This window comes from Anser cygnoides, chromosome 2 (assembly GCF_040182565.1).
Source record: "Anser cygnoides isolate HZ-2024a breed goose chromosome 2, Taihu_goose_T2T_genome, whole genome shotgun sequence".
Classification (NCBI taxonomy): domain Eukaryota; kingdom Metazoa; phylum Chordata; class Aves; order Anseriformes; family Anatidae; genus Anser; species Anser cygnoides.
The window spans coordinates 44,599,097-44,619,449 of record NC_089874.1 but is presented as its reverse complement, the minus strand read 5'-3'; the positions used below and the strand labels follow the sequence as shown (position 1 = coordinate 44,619,449).

Here is a 20,353-nt window from a genome sequence, read left to right as displayed (position 1 = left end):
TTACATTTCATATCACTATTAGTCATTTAGTACTGTGTTACAAAAAGAAAAATGTTAACCAAATTTGATTCAGAGATGTGCAGTTCCAATGTATAATAATTTTAAAACTTCCTTGAATTGGAAATAGTTGCTGGTTCTGTATCTCCTCAAGTTTACTTTTCAGTTTACTGGGGTTTTAAAAACATGCTTTTCTGTTCTTTCACACACTAGCTTGAAATAAGTTATTGCATTTTTCTCCAAAGTATTTTTTTTCACTGATTTGTTACACAACTTATATCCAAGGCACATTCTCCAAGGTGTAAGTAGAGAACAAGATGGAACTTGAATATAGTGAATGGCTTTAAACCATTTTAAACAATGCCTTTAAGCTAAGAGAGGGTAGGTTTAGATATTAGGAAGAAACTCTTATTATATATAATAATTAATGAAATGAAAAAGTAAAAGTGTATTATAATTTAACTCTTAGACATAAATTAGCCAGATGTAAACCTGCTATTTCTCTCTGATATTTTGACACATGAAGTCATATTTGATTTTGTCATCCTTGACAGTTTCTTTTGCTTTGTATTGCTTCAGGTCATTGCCCGTAAGCTTGAAATTTAATAGCCCAAAATGGAATTGGCTCTGAAAACTTGTTGTTGAAGAGGCAAGAAGCCACATGCTATTCAGCTCTTAGATTCTGTATCAACTACAACTGACGCTGACGAAAATGCAGAAAACATTTAGTTAAACAGACTTATTTCTGCTGTTCCCCTGGGGAAAAAAAAAAAAAAAGACAACAACTATGTCTTGGTATTTTCGCTTAAGCACCTATGAAATCCACACTACAGTGTGTTTTTAGAGCATTATAGTAAGACGCTGTTTTACTTTCAAAATTGACATTTTGCCCTAAATTTGATACATTGAACTTTTGCCCCATTGTGAATATGGGAAGCTCCTTTTCACTCCTGTTTTGCCTGTTCTTGGTATTTTTATAGAAATTGAAAGGGTTGCCTGGGTTGCTTTTCCTTGCAGTTTTAAATGATATTGAAATCAGCCATAACAGTAGCTGCCCCGTTCTCTTAATTAACGATGTATTTTGACTGTCACTTATGCGTTAATGATAATATACAAGTATTTAGGGTTTCTTCTCATAAAACTCTGAGCACTATAACCTCAATTCAGCAGGACACTTAAATATATGACTAGTTTTATTGAAGGACAGTGCTTAAGTATTTTCATGTGAAGAAATTACTTAAAACCTTGGGAAGAGTTATGGTGTTTACCATATTTTGATTTCAAAAAAAAAATCAGTTCTAAATTCCTTTGCTAGTACAGTACTTCAAAAATACTTTTTGTAGAAAAAAATGAGAGAATCTGAGCTGTTTTTCCATTAGCTTACACTTGTTTTTCTGTTACAGTGCAAGCTTCTCCTTAGTTTGGGACTAGCTCAAATCAACTGATGTTTGTAATGATCATGCTAGCTGGATGGCCTGAAAATCAGAATGCCGTTCCTCTTAGTGTTATGCAGAAACAGTATAACAAATTCTGTGCATGTAGTTGATGTTACTCTCTTCCTTACAAATAGCTAGAATTAATTCTGAGAGTCAAGAGAGGAGAGGGTTAGGGTTTTTGAAAGATCAGCTTGATTTTAATAAGCTTTAAGAGTAAAGCTTGAAATGATTTACCAGTGAGCTCACTCAGTGTTTTAGCTTTTTAAGCAAAAATTCAATTAAAAATATTAAATACGTTCAGTTGTTGAGAGCAGGACAAAAGCAGATATGCAACCCAGTTGCTCATTTGTTTAGTTACATTCCCTCAGTCCTTTGTGAGTTATTGTGTAATTGTTGTAGATGCTGAGCTCTGACTTTCCTACTGGTGGAATTTTTAAGTCCAGATAATATTTGTGATGAGAAACTATTCTCCACGCTTCTGTCACTGATAAATGTTTCAGCGTCTCTTTTTTGATTAGTACTGGGAGTTCTAATTACCTTACTAATTTCAAAATTTTTAGTCAAAAGTAAAGTTTATCGTAAACACTGTAGAAAGAGCTCTGCATATATTCTTTCAGAAGGTCAGTAATTTTTGACAAATCATCACGTGGCAAATGACATTGCTTTCATTTACTCTGTTTTAGTAGAGTTCTGTCACTTAGAGATTTTGTGTTTTCCTTTTTTTGACTCCCAAGCTTTCCATAGATTATGACAGCTAGCTCTACAACAGTATTATACATGGGGAAAATACCTCTGATTTTAAGCTTAATACACCTTCAAAGTCACACATTCATACAACTCTAACAGGAGTAATTACATTGTGAGCTTGAAGAGCAAGCGAGCTCTGTCTATGTATATTTATATCTCCTATATAGAGTTACAAACAACTTCTGTTGAACATTCAGTTGAACATCTTGATATGGTAGAGCTTCATTTTTGAAATTAGCATTATAGGACAGAAAGTGGGTAGACTGCCAGCTGTTTGAGTGCATACCTCAACATAACAAGAAGTGTTTACCATCCTGCAGTATTATCGAAGCTTGCATGAGCTTTTTTTGGAGCATGCCAAATTTGTAACTGGCCACAAATCCATCAGTGGTCTTGCACGTAATCGACTCTCACCAAGCTAAATAGGTTTAATCTAGCTGACAGAATGGTAGTTACATGAGTTACCTATTTGCCACATTCTTCATCTGATTTGACGTAGTTGGTGGAGGTGGATGGGTGGGTCACATTCACTGTGCCTCTGCCTCTACTTGATGCTCAATTCTTTTGAAAGTTTCCCTCAGGCAATTTAAGTTGAGCTGTGACAGCAAATACTTGTTTCAAATTAACGTTCGAGCAGCTAAGAAAAAGAAGTATTACTCTTTATACAATATTCAGTTATTCTTTACCCCTTAGATTTCTGCAGACAGTAATCATTACTTATTTTTAATATCTGTTTCCTTTCTCATGCTTGTACACGTAGAGTATGTATTATAAATGAAAAATTGCCTCCATCGCTCTGACATCTAGTATCCTCTAAACCCTGATACTTTCAGTTTGAGCATGCTTACATATGAGATTCACTCAGTCAAGCACACTGTAGTTGACAGGTAAGTCAAAAATTTGTCTACAGTATATTTCTTCATTGAGTGGAATAAGATTTACCTTGTTTCAGTGAATAGGTTTTTTCATCTGTTTTTGAAAAGTGCAATATTAACATTGTCATATAATATATTGAGTTGGAGCTGGGAAAATGTAGTAACATTCCCCATCATGGCTTGTAAGGCTTAGTAGAAGGAACAGCAGAAGCAGAATCATCACGTCTCAATTGTTTTTTAATTATTTTTTTTTATTTTTATGTAGCTGGGAACTCTTGAAGTCTTAAACACTTTCAGATTATCAAGAATGATCAGTTCGTGAGCAAGGAAGCAGAAATACAACTAAGACTTGTATGGAACACTTTCAAATAAAAAACACCCCTCAGCTTTGAAATTTTCCTATGGGAAGGAGGAGCTAAGGGCTGTGAAATTAGGTCTTGTTTTCTGACTTCGGGTATTGGAGGTTGTTCCTCTTCATGCCAACAAAATTCGCCAGGTGTGCTACTTGTAGGTTAGGAGCTTCCATCTAACTTCTCCTGTGAGGGTGGTATATCTGGGAGCCTGCCATGACTTGCTGTGTTTGGGAAAGCCCTTCCTTCAGACCATCACGTCCCGTAACATCCGTGTGCACCTCCAGAGGAAGGCCTCCACTGACTCATATGGTGACCAGAGCAGCACGATAAGGGCTGCCTAATTCAGATCTCTAGCTTGGTGTCCACTTGGTAAAAAATAGTCTGGCAAAATACATAGAAATCGGTCAATTTATAGCGTAGATAAGGAGCATCACACCTTGTGAGGCAAGGCAGGATTGCTATACATCCACAAGTTGCCTAACAGTGAAAAATTTAGATTAGTTTAAGAGATCTCTTTGCTCTTCGGTAACCTCATGACAATCTCCTGTTCTGAGTGGTTCACAGACACCCAGGCCTGCCATTAAAGTAGGAACGTTGTGCTTGATTAAGCAGGGTTTCTCGTTAATTAAACTGCATGGTATGGTTTCCCGTTGTTTGCTTTTGATTGCTTAGCAAATAAGGATGTGATTGGGGCTGTCAATTATTAAAATAAGCCAACAGCAGACTGTCATGGGGGAAATGGGTAAAATGGCTGCAACACAGAACCGTGCTCCCCCAGTGAGGTACAATCTAAAATGTATTTAGTAAGCAGGATAGATACGGCAAGTGGATAGTGACTGAAATTATAATTTTTCTGTTCTACAACACACACACGCATCACACACAAAACTCCAGCCCTCCCAGTCCGGTTTAGACCAGCACCACATGGACCCAGAGAAGCAGGACTACCAGTCAGTGCGTTGGGTCCTGGCCCCTGTGCAGAGTGGTTGTGGCTCCAGCTTCTACGAGGCATCAAAGATCTCTGTGTATTTCCCCCAGGGGCTGTTATTTTCAGTATTTGTTACCGTATTTGTCAGCATAAACTACCGGTGGTCTCGCTAATTTAGCCTCACGTTGGTCACCTTGGCTAAGGCCATGTAACACTTGTCTCTGGGACTTCCCCTTAGCTTCTGGCCTTCTGCCTCAAACGTGTACAAGAAGCCTGGAGGTCAGTTGCCTCCTACAGACTCGTGTGTGTTGTTTGAGCCCTTAGCAGGGCAGCAAACCCCCCGCCTGACGCCTCTGATTTTTCCTGGCTCCAGTGCTCCAGGCTTGTTCAGGTGGCTGTGAAAGCAAAACTGCCCCCAAACAGATGTGAGGAAGCACCCTATGGCATGGCTCTGCCCTCTCAGCCCTACTGATTATTAGATATTTCAGTGTGGATGTGCAAACTGGTGAATGTTACTGCTTGGCCAAACAAGAAAGCACACCTTCAATTCCCCTAGTTACGTGCCTTGGTAGCTTGATGTTCAACTCCCATTGTGTGCAATCACCATCAAACGATAGAAATGTGGGCTGGCAGTTGCAAGATTTATTTCACACTTTTTGATAGAGCAAGCAACTAAGCACAGTGGATTTCCTAACTCCTCAAAATATTCCTCTGTTGCATTTTCCGTCTTTATGAAGGAAGATGGAAACAGAGTGTTTGGGAAGTGGTGGTTGATGAGAGCAGAGTGGGGCCTGCCTCTTCTGGCAGTGGTTAGCTCGCTCACAACATGAAACTCCAGCTGAAATCCTTAGTTTTCTTTCATGTCTTATCTGTATTGCTGGTGAACAAATGGTCTTGAAAGAGCCATTGCTTCTTTTTTGATGCTACATAGCTATTTTAACTTAATATCACAGTAATAAAAATGATAGGTCATGTAAGCAATTGACATTCTTGTGTGCATTTAGAGGACACATTTAGCACAGATGTACAGAATAAATGATACCTTTGGAAGGCTAGAATGTGCCTATACCAGGGATGTGATTAAATAAATTAAATAGTTCATTGTTCTCTGCATGTGGAAAACATCAAGCAATTTGTTGGAAGGAGGGGGGGAAAACAAAGGATTAAGTCTTGAATATAAATGATTAAATATTTTCTTTCTTAAATTCTTAATCACTTTTTTGACGGAATGTCATCTTCACTTGCTCTTTTAGTTCAGCAAGTACAGAATGACTGAAACACATATATAATTTTTATTCTAAGCATTTCAGCTTGCTGACTTTATTTTCAGGGTTTACGTGTGTGATGTCTCTTCTGAATGAAAATCTCTGTATTTATAAACAATACTGATAATTAGCAAAAGGAAAGAGTGAACACTTATGCTAAAATTTCCTGATTCTGATACAGTTCTCTAAATATTTTTCTTGGGTATTCACATGTCTCCCTAGGACTGGGAAGTGAAATTCTGAGGTTGTGAACTGTAGATTTTTTTGGTGTCATATCTCTGCACTGTCTTCATGTTGACATGTTACAGCTATACATTTCCTTATTAAAAAATCTTTAAAGAAGTTCCTTTGCTAAGTAAGTGTTTTTCCTAAGAGTAAATATTTTATACAGTTTTAGCTTGAGGGAAATAGCAACTGGATTTTGTGCTTCTGACTTGAGAATTATAAATACAAATGTGTATTTCAGCACCTAACTAGCAGAAAGTTTGGCTTCAAAGGGTTGTGGCATAACTATTGTTTAGTAATTTACCAGAGTAATTCATAACATTGGACACGGTGATATTGTTAAACCCAGATTCAACAGTTATTTGCTGGTGATGTTGCTTTTGGCAGGTGCCAGCTTTAACCTCACAGATACCTCTTATAACCCTTTTAGATATCTATTTTAATGTGGAAGCCAATCAGTTAGATACCATTCCTGGAGGATGCTGAGTTTTTTCAGGTCTCAGATTGCACGAGGCATCTGGGCAAGCATGCAGCATTCAGCTGCCCAGCTCTCAGTCCATACGCCATCAGCGTGCTTCCCACATTTGGGGGTTTAGGAAGGTTATTTACAGACCAGCCAGGCATCTGTGTGTTTCTCAGGAAAGTAAATAACGTTGAGTAACAGTGGCCATGGGTGATTGGATGATGAATCCTTTCTTGACCAAGTATGTTGTGTTTGATTTTTTTCCTGATGTTCCCTAAATGCAGCACAGCTTGCGATTGCATTGTGTGTTCCCAAAACCCCTGCAATGTTGTATCATAAATGTAAATAGCTGTGCAGCTGGGATAGCTCAGCCCCTGAGAAAGGTGGGGAGAACGTTCTTTGGATAAAGAACTTGGAAGGACAAATCGTAAATTTGTTATTGATGAGTTGTGCAAGCTCTGAAAAATTGGACACCAGTAATCTCACAGTCTTTTAAGATCAATTTTTGTTCAACTGATACTTGCAGCATTCAATCCTGAAAATACTGTAACTAATTGGAAAGGAATTCAGTGTGGGGAAAAAAGCACTAAAGAAAGAAAATTGATTGCAAGTTTGGTGTCTTCATGCTCTTCTCCACGAGGAGTGGTTTGAGGTCCTACAGCAGCAACCTTTGCACTGCAAGTAGTCTGAGCTGCTTCAAAAACAGGCAAGGGAGGGAGAAGAGTATTCCTTGTTGAAAAAGGGGGGAAAAATAGCACCTAGGAAGAGCTGCACCTAATTGCTGTGTCCTTTGATGTCCCTGGGGCTGTGCTGCTAGCTGAGTCATTCCCCTGCTCTCATGGTCAAGAGGGTACTATAAAGATAGCAAGTGACAGCTGAAAAGTAGCTTCTGTTAGGGGGGCTTGAAGTTGCTGTTTGATTTTCTGCTCTGACTTTGTTTCTAAGTCTGTAATGAAGTCCCTGGTGCTTTGCTTTGCTAGAATAAACCTGCTTATTTTCCACTTTTTGAATTTATTTGGTGTGTGCATCTTAGTTCGGGTTAGGCTGGCAGGCACAAGGCTTGTTGCTTTTCTGGAAGCAGAGGGTTCACGCAGGGTAGTGTATGTGCAGGCAGGCTTCCAGGGGAACCCGAGAGGGGCCTGGAAACCCCAACGATTGTGTTTTATTTCCTGCCAAGCTTCTCGGGTCGCTGTGAGGACTCATGTCTCCAGGTTCCCAGAAGAAGCCTGCTCTGACGGAGATACATCGGTACACCCTGATAAGGGACAGGCAGCGGAGGGACAGTGTGCTGTTTGAACAACACCCCTGATCCTTACACCACTTCATAAAAGACAGGGGAAGGTGGATTTCTTCCTACTGCTCACTCCTGTCCTGCAGGACGTGTGGTACACATGGGTTCTTTTAAGAACAGCAGCAAAAGGAACTTCTTCAAAGCATCAAATGGTGCAGAATGGGAACGTCTTGCTCAAGAACTTCATATTCTGTATTGCTGTTGTAGGTTAGGATGGTTGTTCAGCTGGCTTCCTGCTTGGTGTCCCACATCGCTGCTACACCTTAAAGAGGCTGAGGACAAAATGCTAAAATGTAAGTCTGTTTTTAATAAGGTTTATAGATTTAACAAAATTTTCTATCCGTTTCCATAATCAGAAAATGTTTTTAAATACAGCTTCTACATTGCAATGAAATAACCAGGTTTAGAACTATGTTTTCATTGTTCCCTTATTTATGATATTTGCCTGTAGGCTCTGCTTAGAAAGGGATGTCCTATTCCAAACAGTAGTTTCCATAAAATGTACTTTATATTTTATCAGTCATGTCTAGCAATATCATTTTTTCCCACTCTTTTTTTTTCCAGGTATTACAAGCACATACAATAAACGGTATGTGTATATAGCCAATGGAAATAAAATATGGACGTTGACATTCTCTCCAGACCTCACACGTAAAACTCCACTTGTCCTCCTTCATGGATTTGGAGGAGGTGTCGGAATGTGGGCTCTCAATTTTGAAGAGCTCTGTGAAAACAGGACCGTTCATGCTTTCGACCTCTTGGGATTTGGACGTAGCAGTAGACCCCACTTCGACCCTGATGCTCGGGAAGCAGAAAATCAGTTTGTGGAATCCATAGAACAATGGAGAAAAGAGGTCGGGTTAGAAAATATGATTTTACTTGGACACAACCTAGGTGGATTCCTGGCGGCTGCTTACTCACTAAAGTACCCATCAAGGTATGTGAAAATAAAGGAATGAAGGAATTCCTTTTCTGCTTTTGACTAGTGATTTTAGCACAGATTTTATTTTTTCAGGCTCTTTATAGATGATCTTTAAGGAAACGACTGTGTTGATTTAAAGGAACTTGATAATGAATTTTAAGCCCCAAGTATTAATTGCATGGTTTGTTTTCAGATGAGTAGAGATAAGTAGTAGGTAGATAAGCAGTAGGTCATAAGTGGTAGGTAAAGGCGTTTTGTTCCGTGTACTTTTCTTTACTTCTTTGTTTTTGTTCAGTACCCCTTGCCATGTTATAAGGCTAAATAGCAAGGATCATATTTATTCGTGAATGTTTGAGACATCTCTGTTCAAACCTGTTATTTTAAGACAAAAATAGGCCTATTTCTGTCAACTCTCCCATTGTTATGGCTAACAGTGAAACTTCTGAATTTAATTTCCCTAGGTAGTTTATGTCTATATGTTAGCAGTCAGACTCGTGCAAGCATGATGATGTAAAAATAGTTTTAGTGGCCGTTTGATTTAAATTATCTCTGTGCCACCTCATATTTCTTCTTTGAAAAATAATCCAGCTGTAGCAGTGCTGTAACTACATCTCATCGTTTTCTGCACCACGTCTTGGTTGACCGCCAATCCATTTTTTTTACCCTAAACTAATAATTTGTCTCTTTTTCAATATAGCCTAGTTATATAGGCCCTGTTGGGTGAGGATCCCACTAGCTGAGGTTGTTCTGTATCAAGAAATGACCTTGCTTTTGTCTAAATAGGAATAGTGGACCCCTGTTAAAAGATGTGAATGTAAGTCCAGATTTCCACATCATATGGGAGATTCTATACTATACAGAACAAATATCTTACTTTATATTAGTATCAATTGATACCATATGCATACCTTGCTCTCTCACTTGGAGATTATGGTATAAACCCATACATCTGCTTTTTCCTAAAACGCTTAGTCTCTTTCTCTGTCAACTGGTTGACAGCTGGCACATGCTGTTGGAAGTGAGGTATGAAAGCAGGCTTGTGTCTAAATCCAGAATTGGAATGAATACGGTCCTCTGCTTTAGGGATGTAAACCTCTTATCCAATTTGGGTGTAAAGCAACTTCTAGCTGACTGCAGGTAGTTGCTTGTAGGGATCGCTTACAAGTTTCTTACCCCTTCTTCTGAAGTATCTGTAAATGGTGCTGTCCCATCCCAGTGGGATGCGATATTGTTTCTGCCTTCTGCTGTCTTACATTGAAAGTGACATTTCTATGTTTTCATGCTTCACTCTGCTTAAGTTGGGGTCAGTTAATTTGGGGGTGTTTTAGTTTGTGCTCTCGCATTACTAATGTTTCTCTGAAATTAAACTAACACCATCAAGTTATCGCACTGACTGATAGGATCTTAGGACAGTGCTGAATCAAGTGATTAAAATAGTACAGCTTTCAAACAGATTATCTTACAATTCATTAGAGGCTTAAGGGATTCTGGATCCATATTGTTATGAAAGTAGATCTGTTTCTCCAACCTTACATGATCCGTTAATTTACTGTGTTGTACTAAATTTGTACGTGGGACATCTGAGATAATTAATTCAAAAAGATTCCCATTTAGAGTATTCCTGCGTGGTCGTGGGGTTATGATTTTCAAATACTGCAGCTTCTGGACTATCACTTTTGGAATGATTTTCATGGCCAGCTTCCCTTTATCACAGCTTATACTTTAGACTTGATTACCAAAAGAAAGAATGCAAAAAAGGAAGGAAAATATTAAGAAACAACACAAGACAAAAAAGCTTACTGTGTTTTTATTTATGTGCATGCTGTGCTATGTTTAAGGGCACGGTTTATGCACAGAATGTTTAGTTGTCCTGAACAGCCCCTCACGGCTTACACTCCTTAGCCTCTAATCTCCCCTGCTTGGTTTATATAGTTAAATTCTACCCTGTCCTCTGTTACCGTTCTTGTTTGCTGCTGTGTGCAAATACGCTCATGGCTGAGCTGACAGCCAAGAAACATCTTTGTGAGCTTAATCCTTTTCAGCCCCTCATTTCAAGCACAGATTTTTGGTTTCCCAAACGATTATGGTCCAGAAATAGCCTGTGGAATCACTACTAAAATCGTTTTAGGCACTAAGAACTCTGCTGTGTTAAATACCTAATCTCATGGCTTTGAAAGAGAAGGAAGTCTTGAAGAAGAAAGTAAAGTGTTGAAGCCTGCATGCAAAATCACCTTAAATATGCAAAACTGTATTTGAGTCATTTTTCCAGGTATCAGCAGTATCTAGCACAGTCCTGTCAGAGTGGGTGTTATTATGGGATTAAACAAATGGATGATTCCAATCCATCAAGATGAAATAAATTTTTTGCTTGAGGGTGACTTGCAGCATGAAGTGATTGATTTGTTACATGTGCTGGAGACTCCTACTGTACCCTCTGTACTGAGATTCCTTTGAGTGATAATTTTATAAATTGTCTCTCAGGCATTGCTTTTATCAACCAAAATCAATAAATTTAGAAAATATCTGCTAATTTTGATCTGCTTCACTCAGATCAAGTTTTACTTTGATAAGTTCCTTTTTCAGATAAATTGCATCCCGTCACAGAACAGAGATCTGAGATGGCTTGGAAAAGAGTGACAGATTTTTAAATGTTTACTTAAATGAAACAAGTGCAATTCCCTTTTTTTCTATCAAATTAAACTGCTCCTTCATAAACCAAGTATATGGATTTGGTCATTTTTTAAAACAGAAAAAAGACACTTTTTCTCAAATGCGTATGATAGTGGGTATTTATTGAATGCTGAGTTTCTCTCTGTGACATGAGCTTCCAAGCTTCTGGTGTTCCTACATATGATTAGTTGAAATTCATCTTTCTTTAATTAGCATCCAAATGCAAAATCATTGATGGATCAGAAACGTAGTAAGGCCACTATGACAGAAGTGACTAAAACAGATTGCGTCATCCTCAGATAGCAATTTTACGGCTTTCTCAGTCAAAGGAAAGTTACTGTACTCTAAACCTCTGAACCTTTTCTGCCAACAGGGTCAAACACCTTATCTTAGTGGAGCCATGGGGTTTTCCAGAGAGGCCTGACAACGCTGAACACGAAAGACCAATTCCAATCTGGATCAAAGCACTAGGAGCTATACTGAGTCCGTTTAATCCGCTAGCTGGGCTGAGGATAGCAGGACCCTTTGGTGAGTTTTAGCTACTCTTAAAAACTGTTGCAGTTTGCCTTAAGCATAAGCAAGGAGCAGATACCTCATTAAGATATGCTTTGTTGCAAGCCCACATCACCCACAGAGAATATAGCTTGAGGAGAAGGTGGGAGGGCTTGAGGAAAGACAAACTCCTGAGGACAAGAGGGCAAGATCTTTCTGTTAGAAATACTAGTGTGATAATTTATAGCACGTATTGTAGGCTACAGCTACAATGAGACAGGTTATGTGGACATCTGCTGGTGACGCCTGACAAAGAGGCATTACTGTGAAAAGGTTGTCTAGTTGCCTCCAGTCACAGTCCGTTTAGTTTCCCTTCCAATTGCAGTTTGATTGACAAACAAGATTTCCAATTTTGCTTGATATTAGAATGCAGTGTCTCCTAAGTACATTTGTCTTTTGCTGGAGTTTAAAGAAATTGAAACCATGTTCTTTTCCATCGGCCATTTTCCTGTTACTCGAGCAATTTTGTGAGCCTCAGCAGTGTCCTGCATTACAGCAGCAGTCTATCATTCATATTTCTATGTCTCTTCAAAAGCACTGATGAGATAAATTCTATAAACCCTAACACTGGGACTAGGTAGAGATGACCAGAATACTGCAGTTTTAGTTGATACGGGCAGTGGGGAGAAGTTCATGGTCAAATCTTAAATTCATCGTATGTATTCCTTCTAGAGGACAAGAGGTAATCTGTTTATTACTCTTTGTGTTACTGGAGTATCTGCTGGGGAGGCTTGGAAAAAGATAGCCTTCAGACCCCTTAGAAGTTATTTATAACTTTCTGTTAGCCTCTCCATCATTTTTAGTGTTCAGTCTGAAAGGAACTAGTGGAATTTCTAGGCTTTGCATAAACCACATCTGTTTCTTAAATCTCTTCCTATAGATTGTGTATTTTAACATGCTAATATATTCAATTGTTTTCAGAAGGATGACAAAATTAGCTTTTCAAATAAGCAATGTTTTGTACAAACAGATTTTCTTTTTAAAGTAAAATGCTTTCTAATCTGGTTAACAAAACAACTTGAAGCATATTGAGTGATAAGCACTGATTTGATGCATTTTATCCTATAACAAATGTATGCATAAATCAATCCAGCTGGAAGAGTTCAGATCTGAAGTTGTCTCCCATAGCAAGTAAATGCCGTGCAAACTATGCTGTGGAAACAGACCCTGTCTTGTCCAGGTATCCCCAAAGTAGGCTTGCCTGTAGGTTGAAGTTCAGGGCACTGCTTTTCAAAACTTTTCATCAGTTTCTCACTCCAGATGTTCAAAAAGCTTCCCATCATCAATTTACCATGTAATTCTTGACAGGTGAGGTGTAGTTCTTAGAGAAGGGTAGGTTTAAGCAGTGCAGGCATCAAATCCAACCCGCATAAGGCACTGAAGCAAACCCAGGTTTCTTTCTACATAACGCTTGTGCTTGAACTGCTGGGCAGGCATAACTGTGTGATCCTCAGTAGAAGGCCTGTTGCTCTTGTTCAAAGGTAGGAGTTAGACACTTACGTGTGGGCAGGGTTCTTTGGGGTACCACAGTAGTATCACATGGATATTTAATCAAACCTGCAGGCAGATACCTAAACCTGGGAGAGAAGCAGAATTGAGAGAGATCTTTTTCTTTGAGTGGTTTCCAGTTAGTTGATTTCCAGAAAAAGCCAGAAGTCTGGCAACTAAAATCTCTATAGAGAAAATACAGGTGGCAGAGCAAATTGCAGAAAGTTTGCAAAACCTTCAACATTTCAGGACTTAAATCTCTGTTTCATAAGCAAATTGTTTTCTCTTTCACTGTATTCATGTTCTAAATTGACTTAAAGCATACATAAGGGCATGTTGCAATAGTCTAACCTCAAGGTTACAAAAGCATAGATCACTGTTAGGAGGTCTGCGTAAATAGTGCCAGGCCTTTGGCCAGCAACAGGTGGACAGAAGTGACATCATCGTGATTGCACCGATTAACAACAGTATTTTCAGTTTATAAACTCAAGTAGTAAATGGTGAGCCTCTGTCTTCAGAGGTGAATAATATCCTCAGACTGAGATTGGCTTTTTATGAGGCTTTTGTCCCAAAGATCCACCTGGTCAGTTAGAAGAGGGTAAATTTCTTAAGGAAGTGATTCAGTATAGGAGCTTAACTTTAAAAAGCCCAAACTGCCCCTTGAAAGGACCTGCCTCTTTTCTGTGGCTGCTAAGAGAGCATGTGGGTAATAGCTTTCCTAACTTAAATCTCTTAATTTATAGAATCACAGAATAGTAGAATCATTTAGGTTGGAAAAGACTCTTATGATCAGTAAGCTCTCAACCATCAACCTAATACTGGCAAGTCCACTGCTAATGTCTTGTACTCGTGTCAAGATTTCTATACCTGTTTTTCAGCATGGACTTCTTTCACGTAAACACTAGTTAGGTGAACTAACTTCAGAAGAAAACTGTTGTATAAATAGGAGGAGTACAAACTTGCATCTAAAGAAGAAAAACAGCCCAGCTTTTTCAGCAGTGCCTTCTGATTCTGAAAGGCCGGATGCTATTGGCACACCCAGTCCTGCCAGAGCAAGAAGGAAAGCGTTACTACTATCGTGCAAGACTAAATTTTTGGCAAAATGGTATCTGCTTAGTCCTTTCACTGGTTCCCTTTGCTTGTTTCTTTTATGTTTACAGTGGCCCTTCACAAACATTCCCCGTATTCAGTAGGGATTAAATTGTCCCTCTTCTGGTACAATGTAAAATCTTTCAGAATTATTAAGTATAGCTCCTGTTTGCTGTTGTGTTTTCCTAAGACTTGTAAGTGGTATAACAAAGCATTGTTTTAGAAGTCATCAAAGTTAGCCGTGAGTTTCATGGGAGCATGTTTGGAGGGTTTTAATGAAAAGTGTTAGGCAGTCTGATGAAGTTGTCTCTACTAACATTTTTCTAATTTTCTGTTTTGACAGGATTAAGCCTTGTTCAGCGTTTAAGACCAGATTTCAAACGAAAATACGCATCAATGTTTGATGATAACACAGTGACTGAATATATCTATCACTGCAATGTACAGTCACCCAGGTGAGCGTGAGTTTCCTAGTGTATGTTTTGAAGTCAGTCTTTCGTTTACTGATGGCCTGCTGCTCCCTCCAATGGTCATGGCAACAGTGTGCATGTGTTTTTTGTTTTGTTTTTATTATTATAATGTTTGTTGTATTAATTAAAAAATAGCATTGCACTTTTTATGAATTTCAGAAACTAGATGTAGAAGCTATCCTAATTTGTTATTTCTTTTAAATTACCTGTGTCTTAATTCTGAGAGGTTGGGCACTTATTTTTAATCCCAAAGTTGTTATAGTGGTTTAAATTGTAAAGATTTTCTTAAAAATAAATAAATTTGGTATCTTATTCTTTTGAATGTTATCACTCAGCACTATATATATATATATATAAAAGGCTGTTGAAAACTGCTTGAAAATCTATGTTTCTTAATAGTCAAAAATCCCATCCTCATGCACTCTTTTGTCTATATTACCAAAAGGCACAGATACTCCAATTCCTAGGTAGGTATGGGGAAAGGAGAAGAGAAAAAGCAAATACATTGGAAATTTAATTACTCTTACCCTTTTTGAATGGCTTGAAGTGGTGAAACAGCTTTCAAGAACATGACTATTCCTTACGGATGGGCAAAAAGGCCGATGCTGCAACGGATTCCACAAATGGATCAAGACATTCCTATCACTGTGGTCTACGGAGCACGTTCGTGTATAGATGGCAATTCTGGCAGCACTATCCAGTCTCTGAGACCAAATTCATATGTGAAGACAATTGTAAGTTCAATTTCTAAGCAGTTGTTTAGTTTGTTGTGTGGATTTGTTTAAATCATATCTATGAATTTTTTCTACCAATTGTGGAAATGAGGTCCCTTTGATTTAAAGACCAGGGTAATAACTTCAGATTTCTTTAACGAAGAGACAGAAAACAAGTGCTAGCGTGTCAAAGACAGTGTCAAAGAAAATCCAGACAAAAGAGTGTTTCCCAGAGGAAGAAATAAACTTACTGTAGCACTGGAAACTGAATGATATCTTTGAACAAGGTCACTTCTCTGCTTTACAATTTAATTTTTTTTCTGTAGTGTGCTAATACACATAATTTTTGTGGTCAGTGGTAAGCACCTGGGGATTTGCCTGTTTATTTTAAAGTAAACTTGTGCATTGTCAGATCTGTCAGACGTGATAATTAAATATACATGCATGTATGTTACAATGCTATGAGGTGATATAACGTTCTTGTGTGTCAGCTGCCTTCTTACTGATGTCTCGTCCTAACTGGGCAGTAATATTCATGTGATGCTGATAGTATATTTTGACAAGTCATTGAAATAAGTTTTTATCATCTTGATATAGCTGACATCAGAGCTGGAACTTGGAGAAAAGACATTGTTACTGAACTGCTTACACATGTTAAAGAGCACAAATACAAGTCATAAATGCAGATGTCCAGATCTGAAAGTATCACACTGCTGCTTAACACAAGAGTTAAATTACAACAAAAAATCACTACTAAGAAGCACACAACATCCTACACCCCCTGACACAGAGTCCCTCCCCAGCTTTCGTGTAGTCCCCCTTTAGGTACTGGAAGGCCTCTATAAGCTCTCCCCGGAGCCTTCTCTTCTCTAGGCTGAACAAACCCAACTCCCTCAGCCTGTCTTCAGAGGAGAGGAGCTCCAGTCCTCTGAGCGTCCTTGTGGACTCTGGGCTTGCTCCAACAGGCCAACAGGTCCATGTCCTTCTTGTGCTGGGGGCTCCAGACCTGAAGACAGTACTCCAAGTGAAGGAAATTTAGATATAATTAAAGCATCATGCTTCAATTTAAAGACTTAAGAGGGAGTGTTTTGATGGGGGAAGGGGGGAAATAGATTTAAATACAAATTAATCTTGGATTGACTGTAGAATTAAAATAATCAAGTACCTTTGCTGTGCAGGACAGCTATGGCTTTCTTCATACCAGTTTTGTCAGAGAATGATAAATTATAGAAATGCAGTAACCACCATGTGCGTGGTTACTTAAGCCCATAATGTTTTTTACATAGTTACAGTGGAATGATATAGGCCAGAACTTTGTTAGTTTTTTTTCCCCATATGTTGCATCATTTGGATTTGACTTTCCCCTGTTTAACTCAGTAATAGTTAATCATGAGGACTAAAATCTGCTTCTAGAAGGCTAGAAAATCGTCAGCAATTTAAGTCTCTGAGTTGTTAATCATTTATCCTAGTACCTTCTTTAGTCTTTTCCATATAATTTTCATAATATGGGAATACAAATGATTAGATGTTATCATACAAACACTTAAAGAACTAAAGAATTACATTGCAGAATTGTTTGAGCAGAGAATGAAAGGGATGAACGTTAATCAGAGGTTTGATACGTTCTTCTGTTTTGCAGTTATTTGCATTTACCTGAATCTTTTTTCAACAAGGTGTGCAATTGAAAAAGTAATGTTTTTGTCCTTTCTTCCTGTTTAGCAGAGTTCATTCAACAGGTGAAACAAACCTTCAGTTTGCCGTATATTTACAGTCTTTTTTAGGTTGTATGATACCACCTCCTGGCAGCAATTTTGCCTGCTTCATTAACACACACTGGGTGCAATAGATCAGTTTCAGTTTGGAAACTTTTCCTTTCAAGTAATAGTGGTTTTGTTTTTGTGGTGATACTATTCAGCTATCCCCATATTTATTTATTTGTTTATTATGTTCTTTTATATTTATACTTATATAAATATATTCATATAAATATATTTATATTATATTCTTGTCCTTTTGACCTGTTTGTTCACCTTTGTCCTCTAGGCTATCCTTGGTGCGGGTCATTACGTGTATGCTGATCAGCCTGAAGACTTCAATCAGAGAGTGAAAGATATCTGTGATTCCGTGGACTGACCGTCTTCTGTTCTTCAGAAATTCATACCGTAGATAACATTTAATAGCAATACTTCCTAGGAAATTATTAAAGAATGCGGAGCTAATGGAACAGGCTCTGTTTGCACACTGTTTCTTCTAAGAAGCCATTTGCACACTTAAACCACTTAGTGCCTTTTTGGGGGATGGGGAATTTTGAAGCAAACTTTGTACAGCTTTGTTTGAGGTTTGGTTTTAGATCGTTGGCCTGCCGTACATGAAATTACTTACAACTTTTTAAACTGGAATTTTCTTCAAAAATGTAATTGAATTTTGTTCGTGCGTTGAACTCTATAAAGATGCTGAATTCTCCATTAATACAGAGATCTATACCGATATTGACGTAACACATAAAATGTGATTTTGTTTCTTCATAAACATTCATATTTTCTAGTTTATGTTTCATAGCAAGAATATGAAATTGCATATATTTTTTATTTATGGAATCCAGAACTCCATATACAATATTTTAACAGGGTTGTTTTTTTAATTGAAGTGATAACAGCTTATGAAGCTGATTCTAGGAGAGAGACAGGGCCAAAATAATGAGCAGTCTTTATCACTGAAAAATGTGTTACTTTTTAAGGAATCAGGGCTCAATATTAGGAAATCTTTCTTCTGTTGGGTTTTACTTCTGTTTATCTCAAGGCATATTTTTCCATGTGTGCAACTTTTATAGAAGCTTCAGTTTGTAAGAGTCAGTGATGACACCAATGCTCATGCTTCCATAAATATTTTGATACGTAGATTTCAGTGATTTGAAGTACAGAAAATGGCTTGTTAGTTATTCTGTCTATTTTTAACTCTTTATGATCATTGCAAGATTTGTTACTTGCCTAAACCTAACAATTGTAGAGAAGTTGGCAAGAAGATTTTGATTAAGGCTAGGGAATGCTCATCTGGATAGTGAGCACAATTCCCTTTTCCTTTAGATAGAACTTCTAGTCTGCTTTCTAGTAAATTTGGGGTGGGGTGTGGGGTGGGTGCAGAGGGATATTTTCTAATTGGCAACTACAGCAGGTTAGTGTATTTTAGTTAGCATGCGACCTCCTTATAGGAAGGATTATTACTGGAACAAACAATACCACTGTAACAAATTGTAGCTGTATGTTTTGGAGATTCTTTATATAGTTATATATTTTGTGTATTTTGAAATTTGAGATAATCCAGCCTCTGCATCTCTTTGAAAATGTAGTTTGATATTAATTCTTTACCAGCTTAGTAAATTAAATTAAGCAAAATACTTCGTCACTTTAAAGCCAAATTATGTGGTGGTTTGTTTTTTAACAAAGAGTTTACATGGAACTATTGATCTGCTTTTGAATGTTAAATTGACTACTGAAGAATTCCTGATACTTTTGTGCACAGAGAATTGAATTAATGATAGCACCGTCTTAAGGCTTGAGTGGAATTCTGTGCATTTTTGCTCACATTAATTGTGGCACACATTGATGATAAAGAAGGCAAAGATACCTAAAATCTTCAGGAAATGCTCAGGTTATGTACCCAGCTGAACATAATCTCTCTTTCTGAAGGAGATATATATCCATATGGTGCTATGTAAACATCAAACAGTCTTTGTACTGCCTTGACTGCTAGCACTTGATGTCTAACAAGCTAATGATTTTAATTAAATTATTGAATTAAATTACTTTTTCACTTTAGAAGATGCCAGATTTTTAAACAAAATTCTATGTTATTTGCTAAATTCTTGAGTTCAAATGGAAAATCAGAATAACAATTTATTTAATATAAGCTATAAATTATCAATCACGCCACCATTTAGGTGGATTCCTTTGGTATGTATTTTTTTCACCCTTTTCGATGTCTAATTTGTATTTATCAACTTAAACAGCTGTTCTAATTGTCTATAAAGGCCTGATGGAAAATACATTTTGCATGTCTTCCAAATAATAAAAGGTGAAGCAAGATATTGGCATTTTCAGATAGCACTTAATGATGGGAATTCTAGATTCCACATCAAGAGATGGAAGTAGGGATAAAAATTGCACATTGAATGTGAATATTCTTTTAAATATCCCTTGCTTTTTCAGCTCATTGTACTAGTAAGACTTACTTGTTGCTTAAGTTTTGCACAATAAAAAAATAAAAACACCTTTAAAATTTTGTGTTTGGTTAATGGTAAGATAGGATGCTGCTTTTGTAAAAATGTATAATTAAGCTCTGGAATTCAAGAGTAATTAATGAGTTAAGTTGAACCATCCAAAATACATTTAAAATATAGTAAAGCTTTCTCTTCATGTGTCTCGATGTTCTTAGGGTTTCTTATATTTAACTGAAGAGGTAAGTACTGGCGTACAAGTGGCTGCACGTTCAAAATACTGATCATATACATAAAGAAAATGTTTGTTGGTTATCTTCCAGGAAGTATTAGATACCCCTGTGACAGTCAAGGTGGAATTTTTGAATATCCTATTGTATGCAGCATAACCTAATAAAGTTACTGTAACAAGCATCGTAAAAGGTGCTGAACAGAAAATGATGCATGTGATGAAAAGACTTGGAAGCTAGACCATTGAATTACTGCCTGGTAATAAGCTTGGCTTCTCCAGACACTCTGATTCAGTGTGATGACCAGTTTCTTAAATGTTCTGCGGAGAATACCGTCAACTGGTGGTGCTGTTTTTATTAGAGTGCTGTAAAATAAGACAAGAATCACTGGCGTAAGCACGCCCAAAGATCTGTCCTGTTCCAGCA

The 20,353-nt window shown here is 37.7% G+C and overlaps 1 protein-coding gene across 2 annotated transcripts in view; it reads left to right on the top strand.

Moving 5' to 3' along the window:
- The window catches only part of ABHD5 (abhydrolase domain containing 5, lysophosphatidic acid acyltransferase), a 29,281-nt gene extending 9,521 nt beyond the window's left edge, over positions 1-19,760 (top strand). The window contains exons 2-7 of one of the 2 annotated variants that reach the window (XM_048078000.2): positions 7,788-7,873; positions 8,145-8,517; positions 11,546-11,700; positions 14,645-14,756; positions 15,319-15,505; positions 17,528-19,760. In XM_048078000.2, coding sequence (XP_047933957.2) covers positions 7,788-7,873; positions 8,145-8,517; positions 11,546-11,700; positions 14,645-14,756; positions 15,319-15,505; positions 17,528-17,617 — 1,003 coding nt within the window. In that variant the 3' untranslated portion in view covers positions 17,618-19,760. Of the gene's footprint in view, positions 1-7,466; positions 7,874-8,144; positions 8,518-11,545; positions 11,701-14,644; positions 14,757-15,318; positions 15,506-17,527 lie in introns of both variants that reach the window. The other variant, XM_048078001.2, reaches the window with a different exon arrangement.
- Positions 19,761-20,353: the final 593 nt, after the last annotated feature.